General features: G+C 39.4%; 1 protein-coding gene across 1 annotated transcript; it reads left to right on the forward strand.

Moving 5' to 3' along the window:
- The first annotated feature begins 8,150 nt into the window (after nucleotides 1-8,150).
- On the forward strand, nucleotides 8,151-17,160 carry LOC132558791 (angiopoietin-related protein 7-like). The gene is made up of 4 exons (XM_060223398.1): nucleotides 8,151-8,270; nucleotides 11,057-11,153; nucleotides 13,628-13,792; nucleotides 16,904-17,160. The coding sequence occupies exons 1-4, from the start codon at nucleotides 8,166-8,168 to the stop codon at nucleotides 17,158-17,160; spliced, it is 624 nt and encodes a 207-aa protein (XP_060079381.1). The 5' UTR covers nucleotides 8,151-8,165.
- Nucleotides 17,161-18,505: the final 1,345 nt, after the last annotated feature.

Genomic DNA, 18,505 nt, shown 5'->3' on the forward strand with positions numbered 1-18,505 from the left:
CAACGAAGGAACGCTCTTTTGATAGTCTTTAGGTACGATTGTGTACAATACTTCATGTTTAGAAGGAAATAGCAGTCGATGATTGATAGAGTATTCTCAAACCATAAATTTAAAAGTCCGCGAAATGGAAAACAATTCAGTAACTATCCGATTTTAACAGGATTTATCGAGTACCGCTTATCTGTGAAATGAAAGGCCAAACATTACGGTTGATCGCCGTATAAATCTATACATATCCCTGGTCTATAGTTCTTTTTCAGAAAACAGAGAAGAATAAAGAGAGAAACCAAAACATAACACAACTGTATTCAACCACATAATTGTTTTGAAGGGAAAAAAACTGAGTTGGAATGTTAGAACATCTAAAGGATACCTTCTGTAATATCAAGGATAAGAAATTGTCGCTGATATTATTTCTAGTACTGTTTTGAATATTGTTTGATGTATTTAAACATTTAAAAAAGAAGATGAATAAATATGCAAATGTATATGCCAGTCTTTTTTATGGACCATTAAACATTTCAGTCCCATGAAAGAAATTTCTGACTTTATAGTATAATTTTTTCGAAGATAATGCTGGATCATTTAGAACAGTGGACATGCAATACTGTTATTTAATCTACAGTTATGTTCATAGTCGTGTTCTGCTACATTTCATCAATATACTGTACAAGGCTTTATTTTCGAGGGGCGCAGATTTTGTGAATTCAAGATGATACCATTCAATTGTCATAAATGTTGGTTACCATGGTAACTAGGTCACTGTAAGCAGGTATTTTGTGTGTATTGTCTGTTAGATCAACAGTCCTTAGATCAGTTTGATCAAGTGGTGACCTACAATACCTAGAATTTGTCAGGCCTGGTGTTTCCAGAACCATTGCTATGGAATGGAGGCTTCTGACTGGTCTGAACTGAGGTATCTTTAGATTACGCTGAAATATTTATATCAAGGGCTTTGCAGAACGGTACTACCTAACAAAACATGTCATTTGGTGCCGCGATCTCCTGGTGTACATGAATTGTTGATTGCTTTGTATGCTTATAGGATGTGATCTAGCAGTAGAATTATTTTCTTAGTATACACTACCTGCTCACACTAGATGGACAATTAACATGAAGGCCATTCATTAATAACATTTTGATGGAGATAATTAGTTTCAATCAATTTGGTAACCTATTATTGGACAGCCGAGTGTGACAATTGACATTAGGTATTCTATCAGGCTCAAGGGGATTTCGGCATTTAATTAGACATCGGTTTATCTTTCATTTACTATTAAAATATCACTTCGGTATTATTTAATCATTTTTGTATTTGTGTAATCTGTCAAGTGTGAAAAACATTTTTTTTGTTTTGTTTTGTTTTTTGTTTTTTTTTTGATATTTTCTATTGCGTCAATCACTTAAATAAATACAGTTTAGACATAAGTACTTGATGAAGATACACATTGTTCTATTATCAAATATCAATTACAGGGTTATTCTAAACAAGTCTAATACTTTCCCATTTTTGCCGAATCTTGTATGCTGAACATTGAGTCAACATATATACTCAACAAAAAAAGAAAGGTTAACATGTTTCCTTGGTGAATACCTGTAAATGAGTGAAAACAAAATGACGTTTGTGCAATATTAGAAAATGGTAATGTTTTACATTACAAAAACCAAGGGAGTTACCAAAATCATTCAAGCGTGAAAGTCCGTATTAGCGAAAGAGCTGCACGAGGTTTTCTGCGACTAACTTTTATCTTCGCTTGAATATCATAAACATTCAAACTGACAACTGTTCCTTAGAATCTTAGGACTTAGAAATCACCGAATCTTGCTATCTATCAACTTTATCATTATGCCCCGGCTGTCACAAGTGCAGAGAGAAAGGGCTGTAGGTATGATCCAGGCTGGGGAGTCTCGCCGTCGAGTTGCACGACATTTTGGTTACAGTGTTAAGACAATTTGCTAGTTGGTAAGTCGTTTAAACCAAACTGGGTCAACATCCGATCGTCCCCGAAGCGGCCGACCCCGTAAAACGACATTGCACTGATAATACTATTATAGTTCATGAAATTCACATTTACTCGGTATTTTTGAATAAAATTATTCCAAGACATAATATTTCCATGATCATCTACTACGTCTTTTTTACATAGAAGATTTCTTCATCACACAAATGTTTGAAAAAGATAGTTTTTCTATTAACTTTTATTTCTATATTGAACCATAGAGGCTGTGAGAGTATGTTTTCTGGGGCTGCCGGGAGGGGTTCGTAAAGATCTCCCCCAAATACACAAAATTTCCTTCCAAAATGTCCCAAAATAAAACCTTTTAATTACTTCCCCTAGTCCATGTATAGTTTAATCCCAAATCTTATTTCCACCAACTTGTTCTATATCATCAATTAATATTTTTTTCTAGTCTGCTTGGTTGCTTGGATCTAAACATTTCTTTATCCATATTAGTTCCAATGCTATAAGAGAAAATATCTGGAATTTTCAATCCACACTCTTTAAAATCACCAATCAAAAGATTCCTTTACAGTTTATCAATTTTACTGTTCCATATAAAATGAAAAAATAATATTTGGAAGTTTTTTAGTATTTTGGCAGATGGATTAGGGATAACTGTTAATATTTGTACAATAATAGGAAATACTAACGTCTTGATTACCGTTACTCTATCTATAATAGAAAGATTCCTGACAGACCAATCTGAAAGACGTCACTCTACTGACTTTATTTTTTTGTAAGATTTTCTTCATAAATATCCTTTTTAGATAAATCATACCTTACCCCTGAAAGTTTAAATTTCCCTTGATGGTTCCAAGCTAAAGTTTGATATGTTTCAATCTCCTCCCCGCAGCCCCGTTTTGCCCCAATCCATACAGCCTGCGACTTATCAAAATTGGTTTTTAAACCGGAACACTCACCATAGATGTCAATCAGATGTTTTTAAAGACCGCGCATCGTCATCAAGCATCAGTGTTGAATCATCTGCATATTGACTTATACGATATTCGGAATTATCTAAAAGTATGCCCTTAACATCGGGGTCACTTTTTATTGCCGCACTTAGTAATTCAATACAAATAATAAAAAGATATGGGAATAAAGGATCTCCTTGGCGTACTCCACGTGTTACTTGGAAGAAAGAGGAGAGGTGACCATTGTTTTCAACAGAGGCTGATATATCCGAGTATAAAGTTTTAAAACAGTTGATAACAAAATGATTAAAACCAAAAAAACGCAAGTTTTTCTATGAATGGCCACTCAATAGAATCGAATGCTGTTTCAAAGTCTAACGTCAGTAAGATACCCGATTGATTATATTTTCCCGTCTTTTCTATTAAATCACTAATTATCCTAGTGCATCCCCCTATGTAACGACCTTTGACAAAACCCGCCTGACTTTGACTTATGATATCCACTAAAGCTTGTTTAATTCAATTCGCAATACACGCCGATGCTATTTCATAATCAACATTTGATAAGGTAATGGGTCTCCAATTTTTAAAATATAACTTCGATTTCCCCTGTTTCGGAATACATTTAATTAAACCCCTACACTGACTAATTGACATTTCTTGATCCCTAAATGATTGATTAATGGATCTTATCAAAAAATATTTTAAATCCAACCAAAATTTTTTTATGAAACTCTACCGTGAATCCGTCTAAACCTGGAGATTTTCCATTATTCATGTTTTTTTTTATAATTTTTAAGCATTCTTCAACTTTGAGTGGACCATTTATAGAATTACTTTGCTCATCCGTAAAATTAGTAATAAACGGATTATTTTCATTAAAAAACAATTCTTGATGAAATTCATTAAAAAGTGTTCCTTTCGCGTTATAAAAGTTTGAATAGAAAGCTGATTGTTCAATAAGTATTTCATGAAGATCGTTAATTTCTTTTTCATTGTTCATTATTATTTTTGGAATAATTTTTTCATTGTATTGTCGTTTTTCAAGATTACAGAAACATTTTGTGTTTTTTTCCTTCCTCAACCTTCCACCTAACCCTTGCCCTTGTAATTATCCCTTTAATTTTCTTATCCGTTAATACCTTTAATTTTCCCTCTGTTTCTGAAATATCCCCAAGTAAGTTTTCATCATTCTGTAACTGGTATCTACTGTACAAATTATTCAGTCCATTTTCCAAATCGTTTTCCTCTTTTTCACGTTCCCTCTTCTTAAAAGATGAATAGCTAATTGTCTTTTCCCTTATTATTAATTTTAGAGTTTCACAAAATAATTTGTCGCTTATATTAAATTCTGTATTTTCTAAATCGTTTTTCCATCCACTCTGTATTGCACTATCATGTCTGTGATCGTATTCTTAATTAAATTTACATATTCTGGATCCCCAAGTAAGCTATTATTAAATTTCCATGTCCCTCGCCCGCGCTGCTGTTTCACAAATTCCAATTCAATACTGACAGGTGAGTGATCTGATTTATAAGCAATGTCCATACCTGTTGAAGGAATATTGTTCTGTAGATCAGAAGAAACCAAATAATAATCGAGGCGACATTTTTTACCATTTGGACCAAACCATGTATATTTTCTATCATCTGGATTAAATTCCCGCCAAACATCGACTAGAATTAGATTTTGAATCCTATTATGGATTTCAATATTTGCTATAGTATTATTGCGATTACGATAATTAACAGTATCTACTTGATATTCTAGTGCGACGTTCCAGTCACCCGCAATATTTATGGTATCATTTCCAATAGCTTCTAGTCTATTTTTTAAATTTGTGAAAAACGCTGACGAGTCATCATTTGGACCGTATATTCCACCTAGGGTTAATCTAACATTTTGTACAATCATATTCAATAATAAAAATTCCCAAATGGGTCCTTGTAATCAACTTCCACAGTGTATTCAAAAGAATTTTTAAAAAGAATTGCAATACCCCTACTATCTGATGAAAACGACGCAAACCATATATCACCTTCCCATTCATTCCTCCACAGCGTTTCCGTATTTGTGTCGCTATGTGTATCAGTTAGTATTGTAAAATCGTATTTTGATCACATCTATGGAAAATGTCCCGTCTGTTATCTAAATCCCTGGCAAGACCTCGGCAATTCAAACTTCCAATTCGTATCCTACCCATTTTCAAACGGTGCACTGATCATGAGAATAATGTATTCACTACAATAATGAATGACGCTTTTGAAACAAAACTTGAAAAAAAATCCCGTTCCCCAATCCCTGTAGAAGCACTTCCCCCTCAAACATTCTTCCTATATCCCCGGTATAAAGAGCTCCGACAAAATATGTAGTTTAAGACCAAAATATCAGAGTATCTATAAGTAAGACAGACACAGCGTCCGGTATTACAAATATACAACTTAAAAGTAGGGCCGACATAGCGGCTGGTGTAAGATAGTTAGAACGTACCGGTAAGACAGACAAGACGGTCGGTACCATGTAGGTACTATGTATAGGTATGACAGACACGGCGTCCGGTACCACAGGTACTAAGTATACGTAAGACAGACACGGCGTCCGGTACCACAGGTATTATGTATAGGTAAGACTGACATGGCTTCCGGTACCACAGGTACTAAGTATACGTAAGACAGACAAAGTGGCCGGAACCACGCAAGTACTATGTATAGGTAGGACTGACATGGCGTCCGGTACAACAGGTACTAAGTATACGTAAGACAGACACGGCGTCCGGTACAACAGGTACTATGTTTAGGTAAGACAGACACGGCGTCCGGTACTACAGGTACTAAGTATACGTAAGACAGACACGGCGTCCGGTACCACAGGTACTATGTTAAGGTTAGTCAGACACGGCGTCCGGTACTACAGGTACTAAGTATACGTAAGACAGACACGGCGTCCGGAACCACAGGTACTAAGTATGCGTAAGACAGACACGGCGTCCGGTACCACAGGTACTATGTATAGGTAAGACAAAGTGGCCGGAACCACGCAAAGTGATAAAAAACATGATTAGACCACGTTATTGTAGATAAAATGTGACTAAATAAGGTAGAATTATTGAAAGGGCGAAACGTCAGCAAAGTCACACATTTTTATTGATAGAAATCTGACACGACTTGTTTTGGAAGTATGAATTTACAAAAAGAAAATATATCGAATGCAAATGTGATTCGACATTGCATAGCAACTATCTGATATATCTATAGGGTGAGTATATTGTTACAGTGTAATTAAGTGGGATTTCTGTAATTGAGACTAGACATATGTAGAACAGATACAGATATCGAAATCAACATGAATCTAATTAGATATATATAATTGTATATATATAGAAACGCATCCTGACATTATTTGCGTTGTTCAAAACCAATGAAAATCAGTCAAGCAACTCTCTATATTACTGTACCGAATGTTGCATTACTGTATTGCATGACGATGTCTTCCGCGGAAAGCACGAAACGGGAAAATTAAGAAGTCTTCTTAGAGACACATCATTTTCCGATATTTTGATTAATTTCTGATAGCATTAAACCATGGCATAGCTGACGGGAGTTCAGAGAGGTCAGGCCATTGCAATGTTTATGCAAAGTCAATGTTTAAGGGAAACTAGGCGGGTTGCTGTCAGACCTAGGTCTGGGCGTCCGCGCGTGACGTCACAACGTCAGGGCCGGTTTATTCGTCTCGCGCATTTGCGCCATCAGCACCTTACTGCCACTGAATCTGCCCTTCATAACCGCCCTATCCATGCAAAACTTGTAAGGAAACGATTCGGGAAGATTATCTGCTGGCACGTCACCCGGATGTAGGTCTGCCCCTTACCACTGCTTGTCGCCAGCGTCGTATGGTTTGGATGGCGGCACATGCCCCCAGAATATTCCCATTGAGGTAGTGGAGGCGGGTCATCTAACTGCCGCTAGGTATAGAGATGAGATCCTCCGACCCCATGTTGTCCCATTCTTGAAATAAAACAACCTCACATTCCAGCAGGATAATGCTCGGCCCTATGTAGCGACGATCTGTCGCGACTTTCTCACTAAAACAATATCCACTCACTGGACTGGCCGCCATACAGCCCCGACCTTTCCCCTATTGAACAACTGTGGGACCAGCTAGGTAGACAGGTTCGACGACACCGGGTTTTCCCTGTGCTCAACTAAGAGCAGCTCTCTTGGAAGAATTGGCCAACATCCCAATGAGGAGGATAAACTCCATCACGGACTCCATGCCCAGGAGAATCAGGGCTGTGGAAAGAGTGAATAGGGGATATACCCGATATTGACTTGCCAACTCCCATAATCAGTTGATTTCAGATTAAAGAGTTCTCTTTCACCTTCCTTCAATTACTCCTAAATCACTTAACAGATATAAATCGTTGATTTTGCAGTTTGTTCTGTATGGATTAATCTTCATTCTTACTTACAAATATTGAACATCATTCTCGACGTCTTGCCTAGAATCACTTTCAAAGTTTACCCTACGTTTCTTTATCCGTTGAGTATATGTATGTTAAAACGACTATTTGGTTTGGAAAAAAAAACTTGCCTCACTTTATATCTACTTACTTGTATATCATATAGGGTCTGACTGATTTTAAGATCATATTTACTGAAATGTCATACTGCATATCACGGCACAACAGCGGTCCAGTTCATGATTATGAAGACAGTGTCCAAACCTCATGAGCCAGGCTTACCTATGTTGTCACTGTAGCACGGTCATAACTGCACATCTAACCAGGACACACATAATTTGAAAAAAAAACCAAATAGACATTGAAAAGCTCCATAACGTAACATTACTTACTTGGATTTATCAATGTTTACATGGCGGGTGTCGTTAATGAAGCAGAAAATGCTTACTCTTTTGGAACACATGGTCTTATTCTCCTTGTACTTTTCAGTAGTCACCATGTAAGCCTTTCTTTATATTATACATGATAGTTTATAGTGTGTAGATTATTATTGTGACTTAAAGGTCAAAACAATAAATCAAATCTAGATTAAAGTGACTTTTCTTTATTCATGGATGAATAGATATCTGAGATAAAACGGCTCATATCTAAAACAGTTTACATCTACACACGGTAAATGTCTGTAGGAACGACAATTAAATATCAGTGTTAATATATATTATACATAATTTGAAATTCCTCTTTAAACTGATGTTTTAGCACCAGTCAATCTGGCGGACTGCAGTGAAATGGACCCGTCCATCTATTGTTCAGGTGTCTACCGAATCACGCCTTCACCTGGAGTCAGCTTCGATGTGTACTGTGACTTTGACACAGTCAACGGAACCTGGACGGTAGGTTACCTCCCTTCTTGGTCCCGGGATTGGTCTTTGGATCAAGTGTATAGACTTTTAAACCATTTTGGGGTTTACGCTTAAAAGACAACACAATACAATACGATACAATACAATACGATACGATGCAATACAATACAATACAATACAATACATTACAATACAAATAGAATCCAATGTAATATACAATATGATACATTATAATACAGTACAACACAACACAACACAATACAATACAAGACAAATTACAACTGTACCGTCAACCTTACCATGATATATAAAAGTTGATAATAAGTAGTCATTGACATTATCACGAAGTGTACATAGCATTACCCTTCAGAATTAACAGCAGAAGCGAACGCCTATATCTCATCACTCATTCAATGCCCGGACTCATCTCGTATCCATCGGAGATCGTCATTAACTGTTCCTGGCTGTTGAAAGGACGTTAAACGCTATACATCAAACACTTTTCTTTAATGTGTAAAACCATATTAATACATGATACTAGAACATCGAGTCCAACTAAACTTCGGCGAAATTACAGAACATCGAAATTACACAAAGATTGAACAAGACACACGAGTGAATCGCATATTTCAAATATAAAATCAAGAGTTAATCAAGAGTACAGTAGAGCCAGACAATGAAGTACACTAAACATACAGCTGTTTCGCCCATCTAGGACTCGTAAGTGATGATAAAAGCATCAATTGTGAAGCTTAGGAGGCGACAGAGAAAAATCCATTGCGATGGGAAGAAAAGTCAAAATTTAGGTGGGTATTTTGACAAGGATCATACTTCCATCAATTTCATAATTTTCATATATTTTCAGAATAACATCAAATATGAGAGAATTCAAACCAATTAACAAGTGGCATACTTGTTGTGTAAAGCATCTGGGAAAAATGTCTATCATCAGCGTGCACCACTAACAGTGTGTACCACCAGTAGTGTGTACCACCAGTAGTGTGTACCACTAACAGTGTGTACCACCAGTAGTGTGTACCACCAGTAGTGTGTACTACCAGTAGTGTGTACCACCAGTAGTGTGTACCACTAACAGTGTGTACCACCAGTAGTGTGTACCACCAGTAGTGTGTACTACCAGTAGTGTGTACCACCAGTAGTGTGTACCACTAACAGTGTGTACCACTAACAGTGTGTACCACCAGTAGTGTGTACCATCGACAGTGTGTAACACCAGTAGTGTGTACCATCAACAGTGTGTACCACCAGTAGTGTGTACCACCAGTAGTGTGTACCCCACCAGTAGTGTGTACCACCAGTAGTGTGTACCATCAACAGTGTGTACCACCAGTAGTGTGTACCACCAGTAGTGTGTACCACTAACAGTGTGTACCACCAGTAGTGTGTACCACTAACAGTGTGTACCACCAGTAGTGTGTACTACCAGTAGTGTGTACCACCAGTAGTGTGTACCACTAACAGTGTGTACCACCAGTAGTGTGTACAATCGACAGTGTGTACCACCAGTAGTGTGTACCATCAACAGTGTGTACCACCAGTAGTGTGTACCACCAGTAGTGTGTACCACCAGTAGTGTGTACTACCAGTAGTGTGTACCACCAGTAGTGTGTACCATCAACAGTGTGTACCACCAGTAGTGTGTACCATCAACCGTGTGTACCACCAGTAGTGTGTACCATCAACAGTGTGTACCACCAGTAGTGTGTACTACCAGTAGTGTGTACCATCAACAGTGTGTACCACCAGTAATGTGTACCATCAACAGTGTGTACCACCAGTAGTGTGTACCACTAACAGTGTGTACCACCAGTAGTGTGTACCACCAGCAGTGTGTACCATCAACAGTGTGTAACACCAGTAGTGTGTACCATCAACAGTGTGTACCACCAGTAGTGTGTACCATTAACAGTGTATACCACCAGTAGTGTGTACCACTAACAGTGTGTACCACCAGTAGTGTGTACCACCAGCAGTGTGTACCACCAGTAGTGTGTACCGCCAGTAGTGTGTACCACCAGCAGTGTGTACCACCAGCAGTTTGTACCACTAACAGTGTGTACCACCAGTAGTGCGTACCACCAGTAGTGTGTACCACTAACAGTGTGTACCACCAGTAGTGTGTACCACTAGCAGTGTGTGTCACCAGTAGTGTGTACCACTAACAGTGTGTACCACCGACAGTTTGTATCAATAACAGTGTGTACCACCAGTAGTGTGTACCACCAGCAGTTTGTACCACTAACAGTGTGTACCACTAGTAGTGTGTACCACTAACAGTGTGTACCATTAGCAGTTTGTACCGCCAACAGTGTGTACCACCAACAGTGCGTACCACCAACAGTGTTAACCACCAATAGTGTGTACCACCAACAGTGTTTACCACCAACAGTGTGTATCACCAACAGTGTGTACCGCCAACAGTGTGTACCACCAACAGTGTGTACAACAAACAGTGTGTACCACCACAAGTGTGTACCACCAACAGTGCATACCACCAACAGTGTTTACCACCAACAGTGTGTATCACCAACAGTGTGTACCACCAACATTGTGTACCACCAACAGTGTTTACCACCAATAGTGTGTATCACCAACAGTGTGTACCACCAACAGTGTGTACCACCAACATTGTGTACCACCAACAGTGTGTACCACCAACAATGTGTACCACCAACAGTGTGTACCACCAACAGTGTTTACCACCAATAGTGTGTATCACCAACAGTGTGTACCAACAGCATTGTGTACCACCAACAGGTAGTACCACTTGTTGACACTACATTTTACGTTTACAGGTGATACAAAACAGACAGAGTGGCGAGGAGAATTTTTTCAGGTCCTGGGCTTCCTATAAAACCGGATTTGGAAATCTTAAAGGGAATTTCTGGCTAGGTATGTATATTTTCATTACTATCTGTATTATTTATTGATTGATTCTATACAGATCTCTAAACACTCCATTAAGATCTAGATCGAGAAAACGTTGTCCCTTGTTAACCGAGACATTTACACTAATTAGGTACCCCCTACTTTCCGGGTACGCTCCAATTTAGGTTTCAGATGATAATTAGGTAGTTGAAAATAGCAGATTTCTACAAAACAAAATACTAAACATTAAATTGCAAATGGGATGGTGTAGGATTTGGAGATTCGGGCCCATTCATCATTCAGTGGTGCATACTGACATCGCATTAGGTTTGATTTGTCCTCCTCTGTGCCCCATCCCCGTATATACATCTGTAAAAATAGTTCACACATACAGGGAAGGCAGTTGTGTATCCCGGGGGTTCCGAGCGGAAAGCTCACTGTCAAAATGTTGCACATCAATAAAGTAACACATACAAACAAACACACACTATCACGTTTCTTCCCACAAAAAGGTAAAATAGTGGAGGCAGAGTCCGGCCAAATGACACCAATAATAACAATAACACATACCTAAAGAGTAAATAGAAACTGCTAAAACAAGTGTTTCCAACGACCACAATATACCGGAGTAGATCGCTCGTTGCCTATAATTATAAACTCTTCGTAGCAATATATACCTGTGTGTTTTAACAATTATGGATGAAGACGGAAAAGAAAACCTTTGAGAAGTGAAACTTCTCAACGTTCTGTAAGCACTGTGCCCAAACACAAGACTTTGTCGCAGCTCCATTTCAACACCGACTGGTATATATATATATTAACGGTGCTGTCGCCATACTGTCACTAGTACTGTAGCTAGACAGGTTAAATACATCATCATTTGGCGGCTGCCTGATGGAAGAGAGACCAAACTATGCTGAAATTTCGTGACAACATCATATACTGAGTAGAAAAAGAAACGCAATTAGCAGAAAGTTAATATTGTAAATTAAATCCTTGACGTGCGCCCTTGAAACTTGTGCGCATTTGAGTTAGGTCCCTATGGTACCGTATTAAAATCACTGATGCATAACTAAACTGCGCACGCCGCTTGTACAAAAGAATAAGAGACAAAAGCACGATATCTCGAACACAGTATAAGGGATTGGTTCAAAATCTGTGTGTTCGAATCTTCAGACATATCCATCTTGATTTCTCACATTTTACGTATAAACAGTTCACCGTAAAAATGCCACGACTGTCCGAAGTTGACAGGGGTCGTGCAATTGCACTTTTTATTCAAGGTACCCCGCAAAATCAGGTCGCTTATCAATTTGGATTCCATCCATCGAACATTTGACGTCTCATCCAAAGACTACATGCCACCGGAAGGATTGCAGACCGTCCCCGAAGTGGTCGCCCTCGTGTGACGACGCGTCGGCAGGATAGGGCTATGCGACTTTCGCACCTACGCAACCGCGTTCTGACGGCCACGGAAACAGCAAGGAACACAATTGGGCGTCATCATGTTCCAATTGATCCAAAGACAGTGCGTACTCGACTGCGTGCCTTCGGTCTAAGACCGCGGCGGCCATTTGTTGAACGCAGCTTAATGCGCGGCGACGTGCCGGACGAATGCAATGGCTGAACGCACATTCCGTTAGAGGCTTCCCAATGCAACATTGTAGAAGGGTCCTGTTCTCAGATGAGTCAAGGTTTTCGCTTTACCGGGCAGACGGTCGACGTCGTGTCTGTAGACGTACCCACGAGCGCTATGCAGATGCTTGCGTGATAGAGAATGACCACTCTGGAGGAGGATCGGTCATGGTATGGGGAGGGATTGCGCATGGTATCATGACTCCTCTGGTCGTTATTCAAGGAAATCTAACGGCCGTCCGCTATAAAGATCAAGTCCTATTGCCGCATGTTGTTCCTCTAGTACAGCAGCGTCAACTGACGTTTCAACAGGACAACGTCCGGCCGCATGTAGCGAGAGTTCGCCGTGGTTATCTCGCAGCAAACAATGTCCCCACCCTAGACTGGCCCCCATACAGCCCTGATCTCTCCCCAATAGAACATTTATGGGACGAGTTGAACAGAAGGATAAGACGTAGGCCGAATCCTCCAATCAACGTCGCTCAGTTGGCGTTGGCGTTGGATGAGGAATGGAATCGTATACCAATGTGGAGGGTTTTTACCCTGATCAATTCAATGCACAAAAGAGTTCGTGCAGTTACTACAGCTCGCGGGGGGCACACACGATATTGATGGGTCCAGAACGCACTTCATTTCGAGTGGGGTACTCTTGAATCAACGTACACGAATGAAATTCTCGTAGATGACGGAGTGGTCAACTATCTTCAAGTTACACCATAATTACATTCTAAAACCCTTTTCTATTTCCCGTAGTTGACCTGGAAATTCCTAATTGCGTTTCTTTTTCCTCTCACTATACAAAAACATGTTGTACTATGAATTATGATTATTAAAAAACAATGTAAGCTGAATATGATTTCCAGGTAACGATAATATCAGCAACCTGACCCTGACACCTTCTATCCTCCGTGTAGAAGCTACCTCCTGGTATGGTGACGCCCGGTACGCACAATACTCCACATTCAAAGTAGAAAACGAAGTAAACAAGTATAGACTGACTGTGTCCGGATTCTCAGGGAATGCCAATTGTAAGTATATGTAGAGACACAGAATCCTTGAACAATACACGGATATCCTATCTTTATAACAATCAATCATTCTTTGTTCATGGTTCTTCTTTCGTCTGTCCTTAAGCTATCCTTGTAATACTTTTTGTCTTGAGAAGCACCTGATTATCATTCTCCGACAACATCAATAGGTTTCCCAGGTGTGATTGTTTTCACGTTTGATCATAAAATGACAGAAAATGGATGAACTGTGAATTTGATTATTATAACTACTGCAAATCACTTAAATTTCGCGAACTTACCTCTTCAGACATATTAATGAATGCATGATCTCGCGAACGCTGATCTAAAAATGATTTTAAATTCGCGAATAATAAGCCACCTGTATCAGAGAGCTGGCTTTGGAATCACAAACGTTCTTGGGACTGACTTCAACTGAGATTTGAGTACGAACTCAAAAACTCAAACTCAGCGTCAATAAATCGATATCCACAACATCTAAGCTCAACACCTCGAGATAAGGTCAAAAAGCTGAGACTGTCAACTGGACTCTTTGAGACGCCGATATCGGTTATATAAGTTCAAATAATTAACGCGGGATTTGAATTTGCGGTTGACTCTCCTCGCGTATGAACGCAAAAATAATTCTTACTCGAATTATTAGCGATTTACAGTAATTATCTGAGAAACACTACATCATCGTTTACCTGGTCCCCAAATGTGCATTGTCGGTTCTTGAACTTTTCAGAAATACAACATGGTCGCCAAGCGACCATCTTTGATTGTGACAATTTAAACTTGTTACCGCTATTTCTAGCTACTGGATGGAGCGGATCATTTTCAATTCCCAAGGTAGATTTCTCATGTCTCTCTATATTATTGTTGTTAGGGAAAATCAGTCGACCATGGAGAAAGAGGAAGTAGAAAATATTAAGATCATACCATGACTGGCGCGATGTGCACTCTGAGATACCGCTATCGTGATTTAACATAATCGTTTATTTGTCCATGCCAACTTCGCTTCAGTTCTGTCTTTGGTAGTGGGCATGGCTATAGATCATTCCAACGCTTATTATATTCTTGACTGTCCATCAAGACAGAGAATGGTCACTAGGGCCTAATAATGGTGGACAAAAAGACCATAATTGTAAGTCATATCTCGTTATCGTACCGACAGCGTTCATGTTGATGTTCTAAAATTTTGACTACGTTTACTGTTTAAAAAGAATTTCCATACTTATTATGTTGATATCAAAATGTTTTGCACTGCGGCAGGTCTACTTGTCATATATGCTAGCGGAAAAAACAAACGCAAGTTCAGTTTTGGTAATATAACTTTTTTATCCGTAGACCAAATGTTGTGAAATGTGACCCATAAATACCTTCAGTGTACTGTCTAAATAATCATCGGTTTAAATTCGTGATTTGAACAGATTTTCCAACAAAGCGTGCGTCCGTAGCACTACACGTGCTATCAACTTGAAAACCATACCAAATCCAAGTTTTGAACAGCACACATCCAGTGCACAACATTTCACTCCAAGGCGATTAAAAAGCAGCATGCCGCGAATGTCCGAAATTGATAGGGGTAGGGCTATTGCCCGAATTCTACAGGACCAATCGCAACGTCTCGTCGTCAGCAATTTGGAGTCCATGGGTCAACGATAGCTGGATTAGTTGGGCGTCTCTGGGCCACGGGAAGATTAGCTGACCATCCCAGGAGCGGACGTCCTCGCGTTACGACGCCACGTCAAGATCAGGGCATACGTCTGTCACACCTACGTAACCGATTTCAGACAACGACGGAGACGGCAAGTCATACTGTAAGCACTCATGGTCGCCGTGTGTGTCCAAGAACAGTTAGGAATCGGTTGCGGGAGTTCAATTTAAGGCCACGACGTCCCTACGTTGGTCCGCAACTTACACCCAGGCGACGTCAACGTCGAATGCAATGGCTGCGTGCACATGCACCAAATCGATTTTGCTTTGCCCGCTGGAGATGTGTGTTATTCACAGACGAGTCTCGGTTCACGTTGTACAGTTCAGGTGGACGAAAACGTTGCTATCGACGTCGCGGTGAGCGATATTTTGACGCATGCGTTAAAGAAAACCACAGATTCGGGGGAAGGGTCTGTTATGGTTTGGGCGAGGAGTTCTCATGGCGTGAAAACACCTCTCGTGATCCTCCAAGGCAATCTTACAGCTGTCCGATATCGGGATCAGGTCCTCATTCCTCATGTCCTTCAATCAATCCAAGCGCGAAACTTTACGTTGCAGCAGGATAATGCGAGGCCGCACGTTGCTAGGATGTGTCGTAACTTCCTCAACCAAAACAATGTCCAAATATTCGACTGGCCACCCTACAGTCCAGATCTGTCCTCGATCGAGCATTTGTGGGACGAGCTGGACAGGAGGCTCAGTAAGCGCGTCAACGTCCCAAACAACGTCGCTCAGCTCACGCAGGCCCTTCTTCAGTAGTGGAATAACATCCCACAAAGGACCATAGACAATTTGATGGGGTCAATGGTAAGGAGAGTTGGAGCAGCGACTGCAGCTCGAGGTGGGCACACCCGCTATTGATTTTGATCAGGAAATGGCGTAGGGTACCACGTTTAAACGCTATCCATGCCAACGCCGTCTGTGTTAAGACAACAGAACTTATCAAATTTGAATCAGTAATGAGGAATTAATATAAACATCTTAACAATGATATGGTCATCCATAAAACATTTGAAATATTTACTACCGGACAAAAACTTGCGTTTCTTTTTTCCGTTAGTATATTTGTATATGCAGTGTGCAGTACGGTATGGACGGGACACGCATATACAGTTCCATGTGGCAACCATCATCTACTACAACATGACCACTTTTCTAACATATCATCACTTTCAGGGTAAAACTTATCTGCAGTGGAACCTCATTATCTCGAACTCGGAGGGACCGAGTATTATACTTCTGTGAGTTTGAATGTTAAATGAAATGTTACCCAGGGACCGACAAAATGATTCGAATTAAACGGGGTCTGCGAGTTTTTTTTACTAGTTCGAGGTAAGGACGTTCCACTGTACTTGATCGTGTATTTTCGTTATGTCGATTGCTGTTGTTATGAAAGTATTATTTACTTGTCAGATGATGCTATGGCCCTTCATAACGGTATGGCTTTCTCCACCTATGAAAGGGATAATGATATGAGTTCTTCAAACTGTGCTGACACGTACAAGGGCGCTTGGTGGTACAAAAGCTGCTATGACTGCAATTTAAACGGCAGAGAATACCAGAATGGCACAGATAATTTCCAATCCTTGATCTGGGACTGGTTCTATCCCAATATTCAATATCCCCAGATGATGACAACAAAGATGCTCGTAAAACGTCAGGGAACATAAGATATCTGATCGAGTGTACATTTTATTGTGTCCTTGAATTTTATAATGTGAATGAGCATGCTACATCAATTTTGCTATCACTGAAACATTTAAGTAAGATTTTTAGTCTGGATATTAAAACAAACTCAATATTTCATCCACAAACCTTTAAATAATCCAAAATAATATAAGTATATACAATGCATCTACGAAATGGACAAATTTCTATCAAGCTGTATGATAAACGTGATGGTTTCAATTTCCCTATTGTGAATTTTCCATTGTTGGAAAGCAATAACTCTGCATCTCCAACCTAAGGTATTTATATACCAATATCAATTGGTTCGATATTCAATGGCCTGTTCTCATTATCACGATTTTCGTGCAAGAAATCGTCAACTGACTGACAAACTCGTAACAAAAGGGTTCAAAAGATGCAAGTTGATGAAAAATATGAGAAAGTTTTATGGTCGCAATAGTGATTTCATTGAGAAATATTCTATTTCTTTGTCCGACATGAAACTGGACGTATTAAATGCTCGTTACTTTGTCTCTTGGTTCCATTGTTGTATAAATTGTTCTCATTTGCGAACGTGACATAACTTACTTGGATTGACCAAGGTTTAAATGACGGGTGTCGTCGATAAAGCAGAAGACGCTTACTCTCCTGGAACACCTGGTCTTATTTTCCTTGTACTTTTTCAGGAGTCTCTCTGTTAAGTCTTCTGTTCATATTTTTGCTCCTGTTTGACGGAATTTGATTTTGAATCATAACTGTGTTGGCATGTTGATATATTCTCCATGTTTAATGTACAACACACGCAATTTTTTAATTGTATAATTCCGATTGTCCGGGATCATCTTATGATAATAAAGCGAATGTTATCTCCACTTCTCTGGATCCGTAAATACTGTGATATGATTGGTCAAATACTACCGAAACATAAAAAGTTAATGTGAAACGTACTTAATATGTTAAAACTTTAACCAACATCTATTCTGGAAATATAATATATAGCATCTTAGTATATTCCATCCTGCTAGGACAGTACTGTAAATAGTATAATGCATCTTAGACAGAATATTCCATCCTGCTAGGACAGTACTGTAAATAGTATAATGCATCTTAGACAGAATATTCCATCCTGCTAGGACAATAGGATAATATAATGCATCTTAGACAGAATATTCCATCATGCTAGGACAATAGGATAATATAATGCATCTTAGACAGAATATTCCATCCTGCTAGGACAATAGGATAATATAATGCATCTTAGACAGAATATTCCATCCTGCTAGGACAATAGGATAATATAATGATGCATCTTAGACAGAATATTCCATCCTGCTAGGACTAGGACAG

The sequence above is a fragment of the Ylistrum balloti genome, unplaced genomic scaffold, assembly GCF_031769215.1.
Source record: "Ylistrum balloti isolate Yb309-2 unplaced genomic scaffold, AGI_CSIRO_Ybal_v1 Utg370826, whole genome shotgun sequence".
Taxonomy (NCBI): Eukaryota; Metazoa; Mollusca; class Bivalvia; order Pectinida; family Pectinidae; genus Ylistrum; species Ylistrum balloti.

Bases quoted from the DNA above. Each gene is read 5' to 3' on its own strand.
- LOC132558791 (XM_060223398.1), top strand. From the start codon at position 8,166: ATGGACCCGTCCATCTATTGTTCAGGTGTCTACCGAATCACGCCTTCA. The intron at 8,271-11,056 runs GTAGGTTACCTC...TTACGTTTACAG, and splicing joins CAGTCAACGGAACCTGGACG to GTGATACAAAACAGACAGAG. The intron at 13,793-16,903 runs GTAAGTATATGT...TTTACTTGTCAG, and splicing joins ATTCTCAGGGAATGCCAATT to ATGATGCTATGGCCCTTCAT.